General features: G+C 37.2%; 1 protein-coding gene across 5 annotated transcripts in view; it reads right to left on the reverse strand.

Moving 5' to 3' along the window:
- IMMP2L (inner mitochondrial membrane peptidase subunit 2) overlaps positions 1–15,762 on the reverse strand; it is an 878,275-nt gene that overhangs the window by 804,091 nt on the left and 58,422 nt on the right. For all 5 annotated transcript variants that reach the window (XR_012090400.1, XM_073009282.1, XM_007982612.3 and 2 more), the window contains exon 4: positions 6,530–6,633. Coding sequence is in view for 4 of the 5 variants with exons in the window: in XM_073009282.1 (XP_072865383.1) it covers positions 6,530–6,633 (104 nt within the window). In the remaining variant the exon portion in view is untranslated. The remainder of the gene's footprint in view (positions 1–6,529; positions 6,634–15,762) is intronic.

A 15,762-nucleotide genomic window follows, 5' to 3' on the forward strand; every position in this document is an offset into this window, starting at 1 on the left:
TCTATTCTATTTCATCTATTTCCCTGGCTCAAATCTTTATGACTCTTTGCTCATACTTATCGATAGAGAAGCAGCCACCACACTATACTGGCCATCTGTCAGAAAGTGGCAATTAGTTTAGCATGACAAAAACCAGCTGTTGAAACTGTATGCACACTATATGTTCACAATACAGTATTATTGTTATCGATGAGGAGACAACAATGTATTTCAGGAACCAGTGTATCAGAAATTTGACTACAGAAATGGAAGTAAAATAAGAGATATAGACATACCAGGGCCAGCATGACTTCTTTGGTGAGAATCAATGTTACTCAACCATAGCATCGTACCACATTACATGGAGACATTATAGGATGATGGTTAAGTCACAGCTTTAATGTGAGGCACTTCAAGTCTTTGCTCTGCCATTTATTAATATGTCCTTAAGCAGGTTATTTAGCCTCTCTATGCTTTAGTGTTCTCATCTATAAAACCAGGGATAACAACAATATGTACTTTATTGGTTTTTCTTAATTATAATCAAATAAAAGTGAAGTTAGAACTCCTAACCCAATGGCTACAAAAAAAAATAAGCAGTCAGTAAATACTTTAAAAATATTATGGTTTTTTTTTTTCCTCTCTCCATAGATAATGTGTCTTTTTCTCTCTGTCTTTGGACCTGATCACTCCAGCACTCTCACCAACACCAGGTGTATTACCTATCTTTAGAAGTCTACCTTTGCTTTATAGCAACTACCTTAGTGTTGTCCATCTCAGACTTTGGGATTTCATCTTAGTTCATTTCAGACACACTCCAGGGATGCAGAAGTGTATAATGGGAAAAGATTTAAACACAGTGTTATCAAATAGAAATAAAATGTATGTCACATGTGTAATTTTACATTTTCTACTAGGCACATTTAAAAAGGAAGAATCAGCCAGATGCCCTGATTTTGCCTGTAGTCCCAGCCACTCAGGAGGCTGAGACAGGAGGATCACTTAGGCCCAGGAGTTCATGCCCAGCATGGGCAGCATAGCAAGACCCAATCTCTTATAAAATAAAACTAGAAGAAAAAGAGGAAAAAGAAACAGGTAGAATTTTAGTAATATATTTATTTGCAAGAATATATCCAAATTATTATGATTTTAACAAGCAGCAATCACCATATTTCAAGTGTTCAATAACTACAGGTGCTTGCTCTATCAGACAGTACAGGCTTACAGTCAAATGAATGTGGATTCAAATTCTGGCCCTGCTTTTTACTTGCTATGCACTTGCTCTAAATCTGTTTCATTATGTTAAAAATTACTATCTCCAGCTATTGTGAGAATTAAATAAAAACAGCATACTCGGCCGGGCGCAGTGGCTCAAGCCCGTAATCCCAGCACTTTGGGAGGCCGAGACGGGCGGATCACGAGGTCAGGAGATCGAGACCATCCTGGATAACATAGTGAAACCCTGTCTCTACTCAAAAGAATACAAAAAACTAGCTGGGCGAGGTGGCGGGCGCCTGTAGTCCCAGCTACTCGGGAGGCTGAGGCAGGAGAATGGCATGAACCCGGGAGGCGGAGCTTGCAGTGAGCCCAGATCGTGCCACTGCACTCCAGCCTGGGCGACAGAGCGAGACTCTGTCTCAAAAAAAACAAAAACAAAAACAAAACAGCATACTCAAAGCACTTAGCACAATGCTTACTTACAGGCATGCTCATTCAAAGAATTCCCTTACACCAACCTACTATAGAACTGAACACTGGATCAATACAGTGAAATCTGTGATCCAGATTAAGAGGAAAGGAAGAGAAAGGAAGCCCTTCATCCTTCCTTTCTAGCTCTCTATAAACTGTGGCCTTTTCTCCCACCCACATAGCTCTGTTCTTTGCTTCCTAGCAGCTATAAATTTGACTCAGTAGACTTATTTCTAGAACCCCTGAACCCTTGTATTCATGACCCACGTATGTGGTTCCAAGAAACTAAAAAAAACCCATGCCTGAAAGAGAAATCCTACATCTCCTTCTCCTCTGCCCCTGTGGTATCCACCTCCCCAGCTGGCCCTACTGCCTACTCAGACAGTTTCTCCCTCATTCAGGGGTTCCCACTGCTGCAGCTTCCTCAGCCTCAGCAACTGCCATCAACATTAGTGCTTCTCCATTTAAAGAGAGTCTGGCATCAAACATTAAAGAGGCTGAGCAGCATTCTGCAAAATAACTGAACAGTACTCTTCAAAAGTGTCAATGTCATAAAAGACAAAGATCAAGGAACTGTCATATACTGAAGGTGACTAGAGAGACATAAAAAATAAAAAATGAAAATATGGGATCTTGAGTAGGATCTTCACCCAAAAAAAGGACATTAGTGGGAAAACAGGTGAAATTTGAATAAGGTCTATAGATTAGACCTAATAATATTCTACTGATGTACTGGTTTCAGTAATTGAACCATGGTTCTATATAATGTTAACATTAGGGGATTTATGGGAACTCTCTATACTATCTTTGCAACTTTTCTTCAAAACAAATAAAAGTAAAATAAAGTTAAAACAATTTTAAATGTGATTATTTAGGACTTTATTATGAAAGAACCTCTGTCCCAATGGACTTGTTAAGTGATATATTATTGTGAAAGAGTGCAACTTATGTGAGCCAGGAAGGCCATCACACAGGTTAATGAAAAGTCAATTCCAAGGTATAGAAAATCCTCCTTAATCACCACTGAGTTTGTAAATCACTAAGAGAGTATAATGCCACCTACATATACTGAGGACTTGATGACAGCAAATCATATTTTGTGCAATCAGTAATGTTATTAAGTAAATATAGCTACTGAATAACATACTTAAACAATACCTCCACTGTGACCAACTTTTTACAAGAAAGAAAGAGACAGTGAAAAATAAGAAAGATATGCAAAAAAATAATATGCACCAACCTCCCTCTGCCAGACATCCCACGCTATAGGAAACAACACTGGTCAACCAACTCTGAACAAAACCCCTTCCAATAGAAAGGACAGTCTGCTTTGCTATAGTGTATGTTTCTGCAACATGAATTAACATAGACAACTGGTAAATGGAGAAAAGATTTCAGTGTGAGGCAGAAGTTACATTGGTTCATATGTAATTTTTTTCCCAGATCATTAATGTTTTGCTTCATTAGTAAAGGCAACTGAAGGCTACGTATACTAATGGCAGCAAACCAGGAAGCAATCAGTATTATACATTCAACCTTTCTCTTAGAAGTGCTATTGCAAAGTTAACCCTGATCTTTGTTTATAAATAAATAAATAAAACAAAGTAACACAAAACAATGAGGAGAGCATACAACTCTGGTATCAGAACATTTTGTACAAAGCTTACAAGCTTTTCTCTGTTTATGACTTCTGATGATAATGTCTTTCTGCCCTTGTATCCATAGACAGCCTCACCCCTTCCTTATACCACCTACCACTAAGCTGTCGCCACCTTTTATGTTTTAAGTAAAATACTACTTTTACTGCTGTTTAATTATTAGAAACTTTATGTCTTATAAACTGTGTTAGTATTTTTATTGAGATTGTTATTGTTTTCATCAGTGCTCTGGTTATAAAGTTGAATAAGCCCTACTGATTTAAGTAAGAATTTGCAAACTGCAAATTTTCCAGAAAAGCATAAATATTATAGTAGAAATGTTGTATTCCCACACATTCTGAATACACTGTCTCAAGATTTTTTTAATATAAAAAGGTTATACTTTTTTAATATAAAAAGGTTTTCAAAGATTACTTATCAATGAAGTATACTGTTAATATCAATTTCTAAACAAAATTACAAAGTATATTTTATAATTAGCTTTAAATCGAACATTTTAATGCACATTTCTGTATTCGTCACACATTTCTTAAATAGGATGCTCCAATGTAGTAACAAAAATTATCATCTATGTTAAAACATGTATTGTGTAAGAAAAGCAAATATTCAATATTTGACATAAATTAAATGTATACTATGAACTGTGATCAAATCAACATCAATCTTCTAAAATGAAGCAGTTTCTAACTTGTATGAAAATACACGGATATAGGCTAGAAAGCATTTTTGCTCATAAGACTAAAAAGATACTTTTTTTCAGACAGGGTCTCACTGTCACCCAGGCTGGAGTGCAGTAGCACAATCACAGAGTACTGCAGCCTCGACCTCCCAGGCTCAATCAATCTTCCTACCTCAGCCTCCCAGGTAGCTAGAACTATAGGTCCATATCACTAAACCCAGCCAATGTTTGTATTTTTTGTAGAAACAGGGTTTCACCATGTTGCCCGAGCTGGTCTCAAACTCCTGGGCTCAAGGGATCCACATACCTTGGCCTCCCAAAGTGCCAGGATTACAGGCCTGAGCCACCTGACCCTGACCTAAAAAAAGACTTTAAATAATGCTAAAGAAGAATTTAGCATCAGATTTTTTGTTTCTTTCTCAAAGTAACAATATTGCTTCATGATCATCTGTTGTTAAATATGTAATACTAGTAACTAAGCATTCTTTTATGTAAATGGCTCCTCCTAAAAACAAGCACATGAAAGTTTGTGTTATTTGTACATGACAAAGATATAGCACATAACTGAGTCACTAAAAACACAGTCTGGGCCGGGGGCGGTGGCTCACACCTGTAATCCGAGCACCTTGGGAGGCCGAGGTGGGCGGATCATGAGGTCAGGAGATCCAGACCATCCTGGCTAACATGGATGGTCTCGTGAAACCACCATCACCATCACGGTTGGGTGAAACCCGTTTCTACTAAAAATACAAAAAATTAGCTAGGCATGGTGGCGGGTGCCTGTAGTCCCAGCTACTCGGGAGGCTGAGGCAGGAGAATGGTCTGAACCCAGGAGGCGGGGCTTGCAATGAGCCAAGGTCACACCACTGCACTCCAGCCTGGACAACAGAGCGAGACTCTGTCTCCAGAAAAACAATACAGTTCAACTGGAATAGCTATAATTTATATATCAATCCCAATTTGAATAGAATATTTTTGAAGTTAATGTATATAATAAATATCAGTCACTATGAATATTTACATAAAAGAGTAATGTGCTCTTTTTAATATACTCCATGATATGGCAGGGTACTTTTATGAACCCATGCAACCTTGAATATCAAGCAGCCTTGTTTTATTTTTCAATTATCTATTCAAGTCCACTTGGTTAGAGATAGTGAGCATGTTTCTCACAGGGAAAAAAAATACTGCACAATTGTCTGTGTATAGTGTGACCTCTTTCACTTGGGTGGGTATCCTTTCCATCACCAACTAAGTGAGGATGTAACCTTGTCAAACCAAAGGCAAAAGAATAATGAGCATATGACAGGCTAACCCGCATGGAAAAGGTTGTTCAGGAGGTTGCAAAAATAGTACTCTGAATGACAAAATAAAAGTACACTTCAAAGAGCAGGTGAATATTTTTAAAAGCACTCAAAACCTGAGAAGCATTTAATCCCCCTCCTTGGATGTCTGCCATAGAAAACTCCACTTGAATTTATTTCATTAGTCACTAACCAGAGTTGGTTAATATATCTTCAAATGAATACTGGTAGAATAGTCTTGAAAGAAACACATTTATAGAATATCTATTTCCACAAAGCACTAGCCAAAGTTAAGTACAAATAAGCAGACAATGTCGTGCTTTTACCAAACAATTTTAAGTTACCATCTAACAAGAAAAAAATCCTTCCAATTCAAGAATCAGAAATACAAATGGGAAAGGTATTTACCCAGTAGCAGGTTTTTACTGTAGCCAAATCAAATGGCAGTAACACTGCTACATTAATTGTTTCTCCTAACTGGCATAACAGGGAATCATACTATAACATTTTTATAAGTATTTGAAACCAGAAGAAATTAGACGAGTTTGGCTGAGTCTTCCTAGTGTAAATTTACTTTTAAAGCAAACAAACAAAAATCTCCAAACCATTTAAGCATGTCCTAGGACTACGTATTATATCATTTTGTCAGTTATGCACACTTTGACATTCCTTTTCTACATTAAGACCGGAATGAAATTTTTGATCCTGACCAGTCACAATATTGTAACAGTGAAACAGTGCCACCTTTTGGCCCCAAACAGAAGCATCCAGTACTAGTCTTTCAAACTTCCTTTTTCAGTTAAACTCCTGATGTACATAAATGTCAATGATTGTCATGTCATAATTATCACCTTCTAGGGATACTTTTTATCTATACAAACCAAGAAAACATTGGGGTAACAAAAAAGTTGCTTACCAAAATGCAAAATTTCAAAATATTCCAAAGTAATACTAAATGCATGTATTTTTAATAATTTCTAATCAACATTAAATACATTTTACCCAATCCAAATATGTTAGTCAATTAACATATTTTAAACACAAAAAAATCTTTTTAGAGCACTGTTACACTGCAAAATTGATTTTTTAAAAACACATTATATTTACCATGTATTCAATTTAATAATTGGCAGTATGATATTAACAATGGATTACCATTTCAATAAGCATAAGTATAAATAATTTTATATACAAATATAGTATGCTTCTGAGTTACTTACACCAATGATACAATGTCACCACGGTGTACTTCAAAATTCCTCACTTTCCAGTGGTTCAAAAGCACCACATCAGATGACTGGCTCCCCCCAGGATTCAAAGAAGGCTAGAAAATAAGGAGAAAGAGACACATCTATCATTTGTATTTTTCAATCTTCATGGTTCTTGCACTTCATAGCTCAAGTGGAGTGAAATAAAACATTTCTAATACAGTACCTTTCTATAAATTGCTGTTCTAAAGTAACTGCAAATGATGAGTTTTCAAAAAGGCTCATTGGGATTCTTCACAGATGAACCAGAAAAAAATAAATTGCCAATACTTATTTGAAAGGAACGTGTGCTAGATATTAAAATCTTTAGTAAACTCCAGTAAAGAGGTATGAAAAGCCTTAAGAATAATATAAAAACATGAGGAAGAAGTGAGTCAAACCTCCCAACAAAATATCCAGATAGAATCTAATTCCACAGTAGTACACATCATTGTTCCATCTGGGGAAAAGAAGAAATAATCCCAAATCACAGTCATCTCCACAAATCTTCACAGTCATATGAAGAACTGAAGAGGGCAAAAGAAAGATGTGATAGGATTATCATTATTAAATGTATGGATTTCCCAATTTGACCTCTCTTTTCTCAAAAGGGCACATGTCCTAAGGGTCCTGGTCCCAGTTTGAGCCTAATAAGGGGCTTTCATCCTAGGATTCAGAGAAGTCTAACTGTGCCTGAGGATTAATGGATCAAGAACTGAGAAACATTTTGTGTAAGAATTTTTCTGAAGGTCAGGAACCATACAGGAACAAAAATTTGATTGGGGAACTATGAAACCAGCATACCTGTCATTTGGACAGGGGTACAGACAAAGCCAATGAACAACAAGCTTGAGGCAAGAACAGAGGGACAAAATAATTAGAGCTAAGACAGCCTTTGCACTGTTTTTTAATTTTTTTTCATTTTTATTTCAATAGGTTTTGTAAGAAAAGGGGGTGTTCGGTTACATGAATTAAGTTCTTCAGTAGTGATTTCTGAGATTCTAGGGCACCCATCACCCGAGCATTGTACACTGTACCCAATGTGTAGGCTTTTATCCCTCATCACCACCCACATTTTCCCCCAAGTCCCCAAAGTCCAAGGTATCATTCTTATGCCTTTGTGCCCTAATAGTTTAGCTCCCACGTATCAATGAGAACATACGATGTTTGGTTTTCCATTCATGACTTACTTCACTTAGAATGATAGTCTCCAATTCCATTCAGATTGCTGTGAGTAACATTATTTCGTTCCTTTTTATGGCTGAGTAATATATATATGTGTGTGTGTGTATATATATATATATTTTCTTTATCCACTCGATTGATGGGCATTTGGGCTGGTTCCATATTTTTGCAACTGTAAATTATGCTGCTATAAACATGTGTGTGCAAGCACATATCTTTTTCATATAATGAGTTATTTTCCTCGGGGTAGATACCTAGTATTGCTAGGGATTGCTAGATCAAATGGTAGATGTACTTTAGTTATTTAAGGAACCTCCACACTGTTTTCCATCGTGGTTGTACTAGTTTACACTGCCACCAACATTGTAAAAGTGTTTCCTTTTCACCACATCCACACCAACATCTATTTTTTTTTATTTTTGATTATGGCCATTCTTGCAGGAATGAGGTAGTACTGCATTGTGCTTTTGATTTGCATTTCCCTGATAATTAAAGATGATGAGGATTTTTTCATATGCTTTTTGGTCATTTGTATATCTTTTCTTGAGAATTGTCTATTCATGTTCTCAGCCCACATTTTTTTTGTTGTTTTTGTTTGTTTGTTTGTTTTTTGAGATGGAGTCTCATACCGTCACCCAGGCTGGAGTGCACTGGTGCGACCTCGGCTCACTGCAAGGTCCGTCTCCCGGGTTCACGCCATTCTCCTGCCACAGCCTACTGAGCAGCTGGGACTACAGGCGCCCACCACCACGCCCAGCTAATTTTTTGTATTTTTAGTAGAGATGGGGTTTCACCATGTTAGCCAGCATGGTCTCCATCTCCTGACCTCATGATCTGCCCACCTTGGCCTCTCAAAGTGCTGGGATTACAGGTGTGAGCCACCGCGCCCAGCCGTAGCCCACTTTTTGATGTAGTTGGTTGTTTCTTGCTGATTTGAGTTCTGACTCTCCAAGAATGCTACCTTGGGAAGTGGCCATTTCTGTGGTGATAGGAAAGGTGCCAAGCAACAACTGAGGCTCTCCGCCTTCACTGAGGAGCTGATAACAGCAGCCAGTGGAGACACAACAGCAGCAACCGGGGCAGAAGCAAGGAAAACAGTGAACACAGGGCAGCAGCCAGTCCCTGGAGCAGTAATGGCATGCCTTTAGTTAAAGATTCCTGGAATTATTTGTAGATTTTCTACAAAGCAAGAGTTGACAAATATGTCAAAATTCTGCCTGGAGGCTATTATCCTGACACTGTTTTTGATCCAGGGTTTTGCAGCTGAAAAACGCTGGTTATCCTTGAACATCTCAAACACTTTGACCAACTCCTTTAGTGATAATACCTAAATCTCTAACTTAGTTTTAAATTCCCTGCTAGTCATTTCACTTGACTACCTGATAAAAAATTCAACAGGATTAAAATGGAATTTGTTATCACTTCCTAATAATAAAAAGGTTTTTTTGGTTTTTTTGTTTGTTTGTTTTGAGACAGTCTCTTCTGCCTCAGTCTCCTGAGTAGCTGGGACTACAGGTGCGCACCACTATGCCCAGCTAATTTTCGTATTTTTAGTAGAGACAGGGTTTCACCATATTGGCCAGATTGGTCTCGAACTCCTGACCTCATGATCCACCCACCTCAGCCTCCCAAAGTGCTGGGATTACACACATGAGCCACTGCACTGGCCTCTTCTTTTTTTTTTTAAAGAGGGTCTCGCTCTGCCACTCAGGCTGGAGTGCACTGGCATGATCATAGTTCACTGTAGCCTTGAATGCCTGGGCTCAGTCTCCCAGGTCCCAGGTAGCTAGGACTACAGGTCTATAAGTGCATACCACCACATCCAGCTAAGTTGGTTTTGTTTTTTTTTTTTTTCCTTTTTTTTCTGAGATGGGAGGATCTTGCTATGTTGACCAGGCTGGTCTTGAACTCCTGACCTCAAGCAATCCTCCTGTCTTATCATCCAAAGCGCTGAGATTACAGATACGAGCCACCATGCCCAGTCCTTTCTTATTTTCTTACATTCGGTTTACCCTTTCCCAGTCAACCAGCTGAAAAATCTTTGTTATTGTTATCTTCTTACTTCTCATCCAACCAGTCAGCAAGCTAAAGGGATCTTTTTTTAATCATAATGTCTTCTACTTTTGGCACATGTTTTCTTTCCTCTCTAGCATCATCATACTTCAAGCACCAATCATTATGTAATTCATGCTATATCTACACTAATCAGTCTGTCACCTCCAACGTAGAAATGATTCCATTTCTTTCTAGTTATATGATCTTCAGCAAGTTACTTAACTTCATTATGCCATACATTACTAGGAAAATGGTGATGATTATTATCTAATTAATAATTAAATAATAATAGCCAATACCTACCAAGTACTCACCATGTGTCCTAGTCTAATAACAATAGCCAGATACATTAAGTGCTTACCATGTGCAAGACACTGTTTAAGGGCTTTACAAATATAGTCGACCCTTGAACAACACAGGTTTGAACTGCATGGTTCCACTAATACACAGATTTTTTTCAATAAAAGTTACACTGACTGTGCCTGCCTCTCCTGCTTCCCTTTCCACCTCTCCCACATCTGCCACCCCTGAGACATAAGACCAACTCCTCTTCTTTCTCCTCCTCCTCCTTAGCCTACTCAATATGAAGACAGTGAGGATGAAGTCCTTTATGATGATCCTCTTCCACTTAAGAAATAGAAATCTTTTTCTCTTTCTTATGATGTTCTTAATAACATTTTATTTTCTCTATCTCACTTTATTGTAAAAATATAGTATATAATACATATAGCATATAAAAATATGTGTTAATCTCAACTGTTTATGTTAACAGAAAAGCTTCTGGTCAAAAGTAGACTATTAGTAGTTAAGCTGTGGGGTGTGGGGCAGTCAAAAGTTACATATAAATGTTTGACTGCATGGGAGTTGGGTCCCTCACCCCGTCATTGTTCAGGAGTGAACTACACTACCTTATTTGGTAAGATCATTCATTTAAAGTGCTTATGGTAGTTCTTGGCCCATAGGTGACCTCTCAATAACTTCTATTATTGATATTACTACATCACAATTTTAATTTTAGGCAGGTCTGTACTCTCTACCCCCGGGATCCTCCTCTGTCTCTATCCCTAGTGAGGAACAGAGTCGATACGGTAGCATAAGTCCAAAGGGCTTTACTGAGCCATTGTGCTAGGGAACGGAGCTTTTGTCATCACAACAGTAGGTTAGATTATTAAAAGTTGAGCTTCCACAAGGGTACACTCTCTATTTCATTCATATTTCTCATTCAAATTCTCTATCTCCCTCTTCCTCTCTGTCTTTGACCTCAGTATCCACAGGTCCTCTTCCCTCATTTCTTTGTATTCTTCTTCCTATATAACTGACACAGTAAAGGTGACCTGGAGGGAAACTATCTGGACTCTGGACCATAAAGAGAAAATCCCCCTATTGTACTTTCACTGCATTTGGTTTTTCTTTTCTTTTTTTTTTTTTTCTTGCCATAATAGTGAGGGAACAAAAGGTGATTTAATTATTTCTGACTGTTCTTCTTGGTCTCTTTTACTGGTGGTTTTTTGTTTTTTTTTTTTTTTGAAGTTTGTGACTGTAACTTGTAAGACCAAAAATCCCAAGTTCACCATCACATCCTATGATTATTTCTATCATAATATTTAAATGTGCATTATAATCATTCCCTTATTTCTCTAAGAGTCTATAAGCTCTTATTTTTTTAAGTTTTTAGACTTATTTTTTATGCCTATATTTTTGAGATCGGGCACTTTACAGGTAATTAACACATTTTAGTGGAAAGATTTTAAAAAATCAATTGGTGGAATTTCCAAAGATTTTCCAAATTAACAAGGTCAAAACAAAGATCCTATTCCAGCCTACTCCAGCCCCGAAATACACTTCCCCTCTTTATTTAACAGTAGTACCATTTACCCTATCCCCCATACTGGAAGACTCGTAAGTCAGGTCCAGTTTCTAACCCACTCTTTGAATGCCTCATCATCAGACTTCCCCTCTGTCAAGAATGTTTTTTCTCCACTTGGAAACTTCTAGTCATTTGTCAAAGTCCTTATCTGATGGGGACTCCTCTGTAAAGCCTTTAAAAAATATAAAAATATAAAACATGCTGCAGTTCCCTTAAGGAAACTGGAAAATTACATCTTGGTGTTCCAACACTGGAGATAGAAAAGTCTCCATTGACCCAAATTTTAACTTCATCTTTCCCTTATAGAATCACTCAAATGCCCAACTTTTCTAATTGTAATTGTTAGAACCGAAAGGTAAAGCATTATAAACAAAAGATTTATGCAAGGGAAGAAAACAGAAGGAAGCATGTCTAACCTCCAATAGTGAAATACTAGAATCAACAGTCAATACCTGAATGACATTGGTTGATTTTACAAAGGAAGCAACAGAGTTTTCTTTTACCTTTTCTTTCCTCCACAGGTTTAAATTAGCTACTCCCTCATGTGCGTTCCCATAGCAATGCAGGTACTTAATAGGTATCTGCCTACAGGTAAGACTCTTTTCACTCAGGTCTAAGTTTCTCAACTGCTGAAACCATGTCTTAGCCATTTTTGTACACCTAATCCCAGAACAGTGGTTGGAAAATAATATTTCTATAAAGTCTAAAAGATTAAAGGTTTTTAAAAGCTATTTAAATCAGACAGTTTCTAGAATATACATTATCTAAATAATGTATACATCTCTTTCAATGAAAACATATTCTAGATAAGTAAGTATAGTAAGAAATTTTTTGTATCTCACCAAGTTAGGCAATTTAAGAGTTAGAAAGAGTTGAATAGGGCTTTATTATTCATAATGAAATAATGGTAATCACAACACAGTAAACTATATTATTTATTTATGAATCTAACACTTATGAATATCAACAAAACATCATAAAGAGAAACCTTCTTGAATTAGGAGGCTGTTCCTATAGCACTATAAGAACCACAGTTTTCTGTAATTCACTAAAAACAAAAGGTTTATTAAAAAGAAAAAAACAACTTCCGGGCGCGGTGGCTCACTCCTGTAATCCCAGCACTTTGGGGGCCGAGGCAGGCAGATCACGAGGTCAGGAGATCGAGACCATCCCGGCTAACACAATGACACCCCATCTCTGCTAAAAAATACAAAAAATTAGCCAGGTGTGGTGGTGGGCGCCTGTAGTCCCAACTACTATAGTCCCAGCTACTCGACAGGTTGAGGCAGGAGAATGGCGTGAACCTGGAAGGCAGAGCCTGCAGTGAGCCGAGACCATGCCACTACACTCCAGCCTGGGCAACAGAGCAAGACTCCGTCTCAAAAAAAAAAAAAAAAAAAAAAAAATAGAGCAAGCAATTTTTTCAAATCAATGAAGTTAAACCCATCAAGTAGAAATTAAAAGTCATAAATAATAATTTGATATGGCCACAGAATCTATTTTCTTGTTATGTTGTTAATATTTTAAATCCTAGATACCAAGAGACTACATCAAAATATAACTAACTTCAAATAATAAAGTTTTTGAAGAAATCTCAGAGAATATTTAATCTAGGGGTTTCCACCTATATCTCCAAGTATTTGATTGTATCAGATATTCCTGCTAGTAGTCACAGTGATTTCCAGTAGCAAAAGGAAAAACACTAACAAAGAACAAAACAAGCCAAACATCTGCTCTGAACTGAGTAAGAAAGATCCACCCTCACCCAACGTGGGCAGCCACCATACAATTAGTTGAGGGCTTGGATACAACAAAAAGGAAGAGGAAAGGTAAATATTCTCTCTCCATCTCTCTCAACAACTTGCATTCTCACGCTCATCTATTTCTCTGCTTCTACTGTGGACCACTAAAGTTAAAAATCAAACTTGGAGAAGTGTTTTGAATAGTCCTTGCCCTAAACACAGAAAACTATGTTCAAATCTTGTCTCCATTTCTTATTAACCATATTACCTGAAACAAATTATTTAACCTGTCTCATTTCCTCATCTATAAAATGGGGACTGACTGCAGTAACACTGACCTCATGGGGTTGCTACAAGAACAGTCCACAAAACATTACAGTCATGAAACAGAGTAGCAGTCAACAAACAGGACACTAATAATGATGGCAACAATAACAAAACAAAGGGAAACAAAATCAGGTACAGTATCCTTTCCACAAGATTTAAGAAAAATTAAACATTTAAATATTGCCCTGCATATTTCCCATTTTACATAGTAAACTGAAAGTCTTTAGGCAGAATATTCTACCCCTCATTTCTAAATTTTTTGTTGTTTCCTCACTTTTTTTAAGCAAGTAAAGTTAGGATGCTTTTATTTGGGGTCTTAATTGTTCTGCCTGTATAAATTAATCCAAAAAAATTTAATGTGCATAATTAGTTATGAATACCTGTAAGAATATTACACCCATTATGTTTTAAAATCTTATTTTTTAAAACATATAGACACATACAGAGATATATAAAAACATATACATTTAAAAATCTAACAGTTCTTAGCTCTGGTTGATGAAATTATGATTTCTATTTTCTTCTCCCCTACTGCTTACCCCTCCCCACACCTTGTTTTCCTCTGGCTCAGTTGTATCTCACAAGTTGTTTTTTCTAATGAACATATATTTAGTTTGTATGCTTTGCTCTGACCTAAGTACTATATAGTTCACTCTAAGAAATACAATATAAGTCAGTATATTTCAACAGATGTTAATAAGTTATACTAAAGCTAGAAGTAGCCAATATCTATCGAATCTGCTTTTGGAACAAGCATAACACAAAAGTTAGACTTTAATCTTTTCTCTGATCAAAGACTATGCTGAAGGATTTTTCTTTCTCCTACAAACTAATATTATTGTCAAGGTATCCTAAATCCTCAGCTTGTGTCTAACTTCAAGTCATATGACAGGTTTGGAATAATTCACGTTTTGGTTTACAAAAATAAAATTCTCCTAGAGAATTAAACACAGTCACAGTACACTTCTTGCCTTGTAAGACTAAACTGAAGCCATCAATCAATAGATGATATTATTCTGGCTTTTTACTATAAATTTTTTATTCATATTTTAATTTTAAAGAACCTATAGCCTATGATTCACTGCTTCCAAGACATCAAGAAAGCCTGGTTTTGACCTTACTTCTTTGGGTGCAACGCTTTCAACCTTTTCAGGCTTATAAAAATTACCACTCACACTGGCTACACACAATCTACAACAGGTAAATATCAAACTTTGTGCTTTTAAGTGAGATGGAGCCCAGCTGCAGTCACAAGGATCCAACAGTAGCCCTCAGACTTCTTTTGAAGAACCATTACTTTGAAGACATATCTGTGGGGGCAGGGGCAATAATAGAAGAAACTGAAATAGTACTGTTGATTTAGACTTTTTCACACTGCAGCACTGGCCAAGAAGCATGACGTAAGTACAGTTAAAGTAAATCTACATTCTGATTACAGAATTTTTAGATGCCACACCTTTGAAAGAATGTGGACAATATGGTCTACAATGCCATCTTTCTTCCCTTGCTATTCAGGGGTCTCCATAATTTGCATGGCTTCTAGAGTTCTCAGATTTGTCTCACTAGGTGTGCATAATAAAATAGACTATAATGTACCCAGGTCTGTACAAAGCTCTAAGTTAGAAATGAAACATTCTTCTTATATAATGGGTACTTATTACCCATACCCCTTCTGATGGTTAATTTTAGGTGTCAACTTGACTAGATTAAGGGCTACCCAGAATGCTAAGAAACCATTTTTCCGGGTATATCTGTGAGGGATTATTTCCAGGAGAGATTGGCCTTTGAAGCACTGGATTGAGTAAGAAAGATCCACCCTCACCCAACGTGGGCAGGTACCATGCAATTAGTTGAGGGCTTGGACACAAGAACAAGGAAGAGGAAAGGTAAATATTCTCTCTCTCTCTCTCTCCCCACCCCGCCCCCGAAGCTGGGACACCCTTCTCTTTCCATTGGAAATCTTAGAACTCCAGGTCCTCTGACTTTTAGACTCTGGGACTTGAACCACCAGCCCCCAGGTCTTAGGCCCT

This window comes from Chlorocebus sabaeus, chromosome 21 (genome assembly GCF_047675955.1).
Source record: "Chlorocebus sabaeus isolate Y175 chromosome 21, mChlSab1.0.hap1, whole genome shotgun sequence".
NCBI lineage: Eukaryota > Metazoa > Chordata > Mammalia > Primates > Cercopithecidae > Chlorocebus > Chlorocebus sabaeus.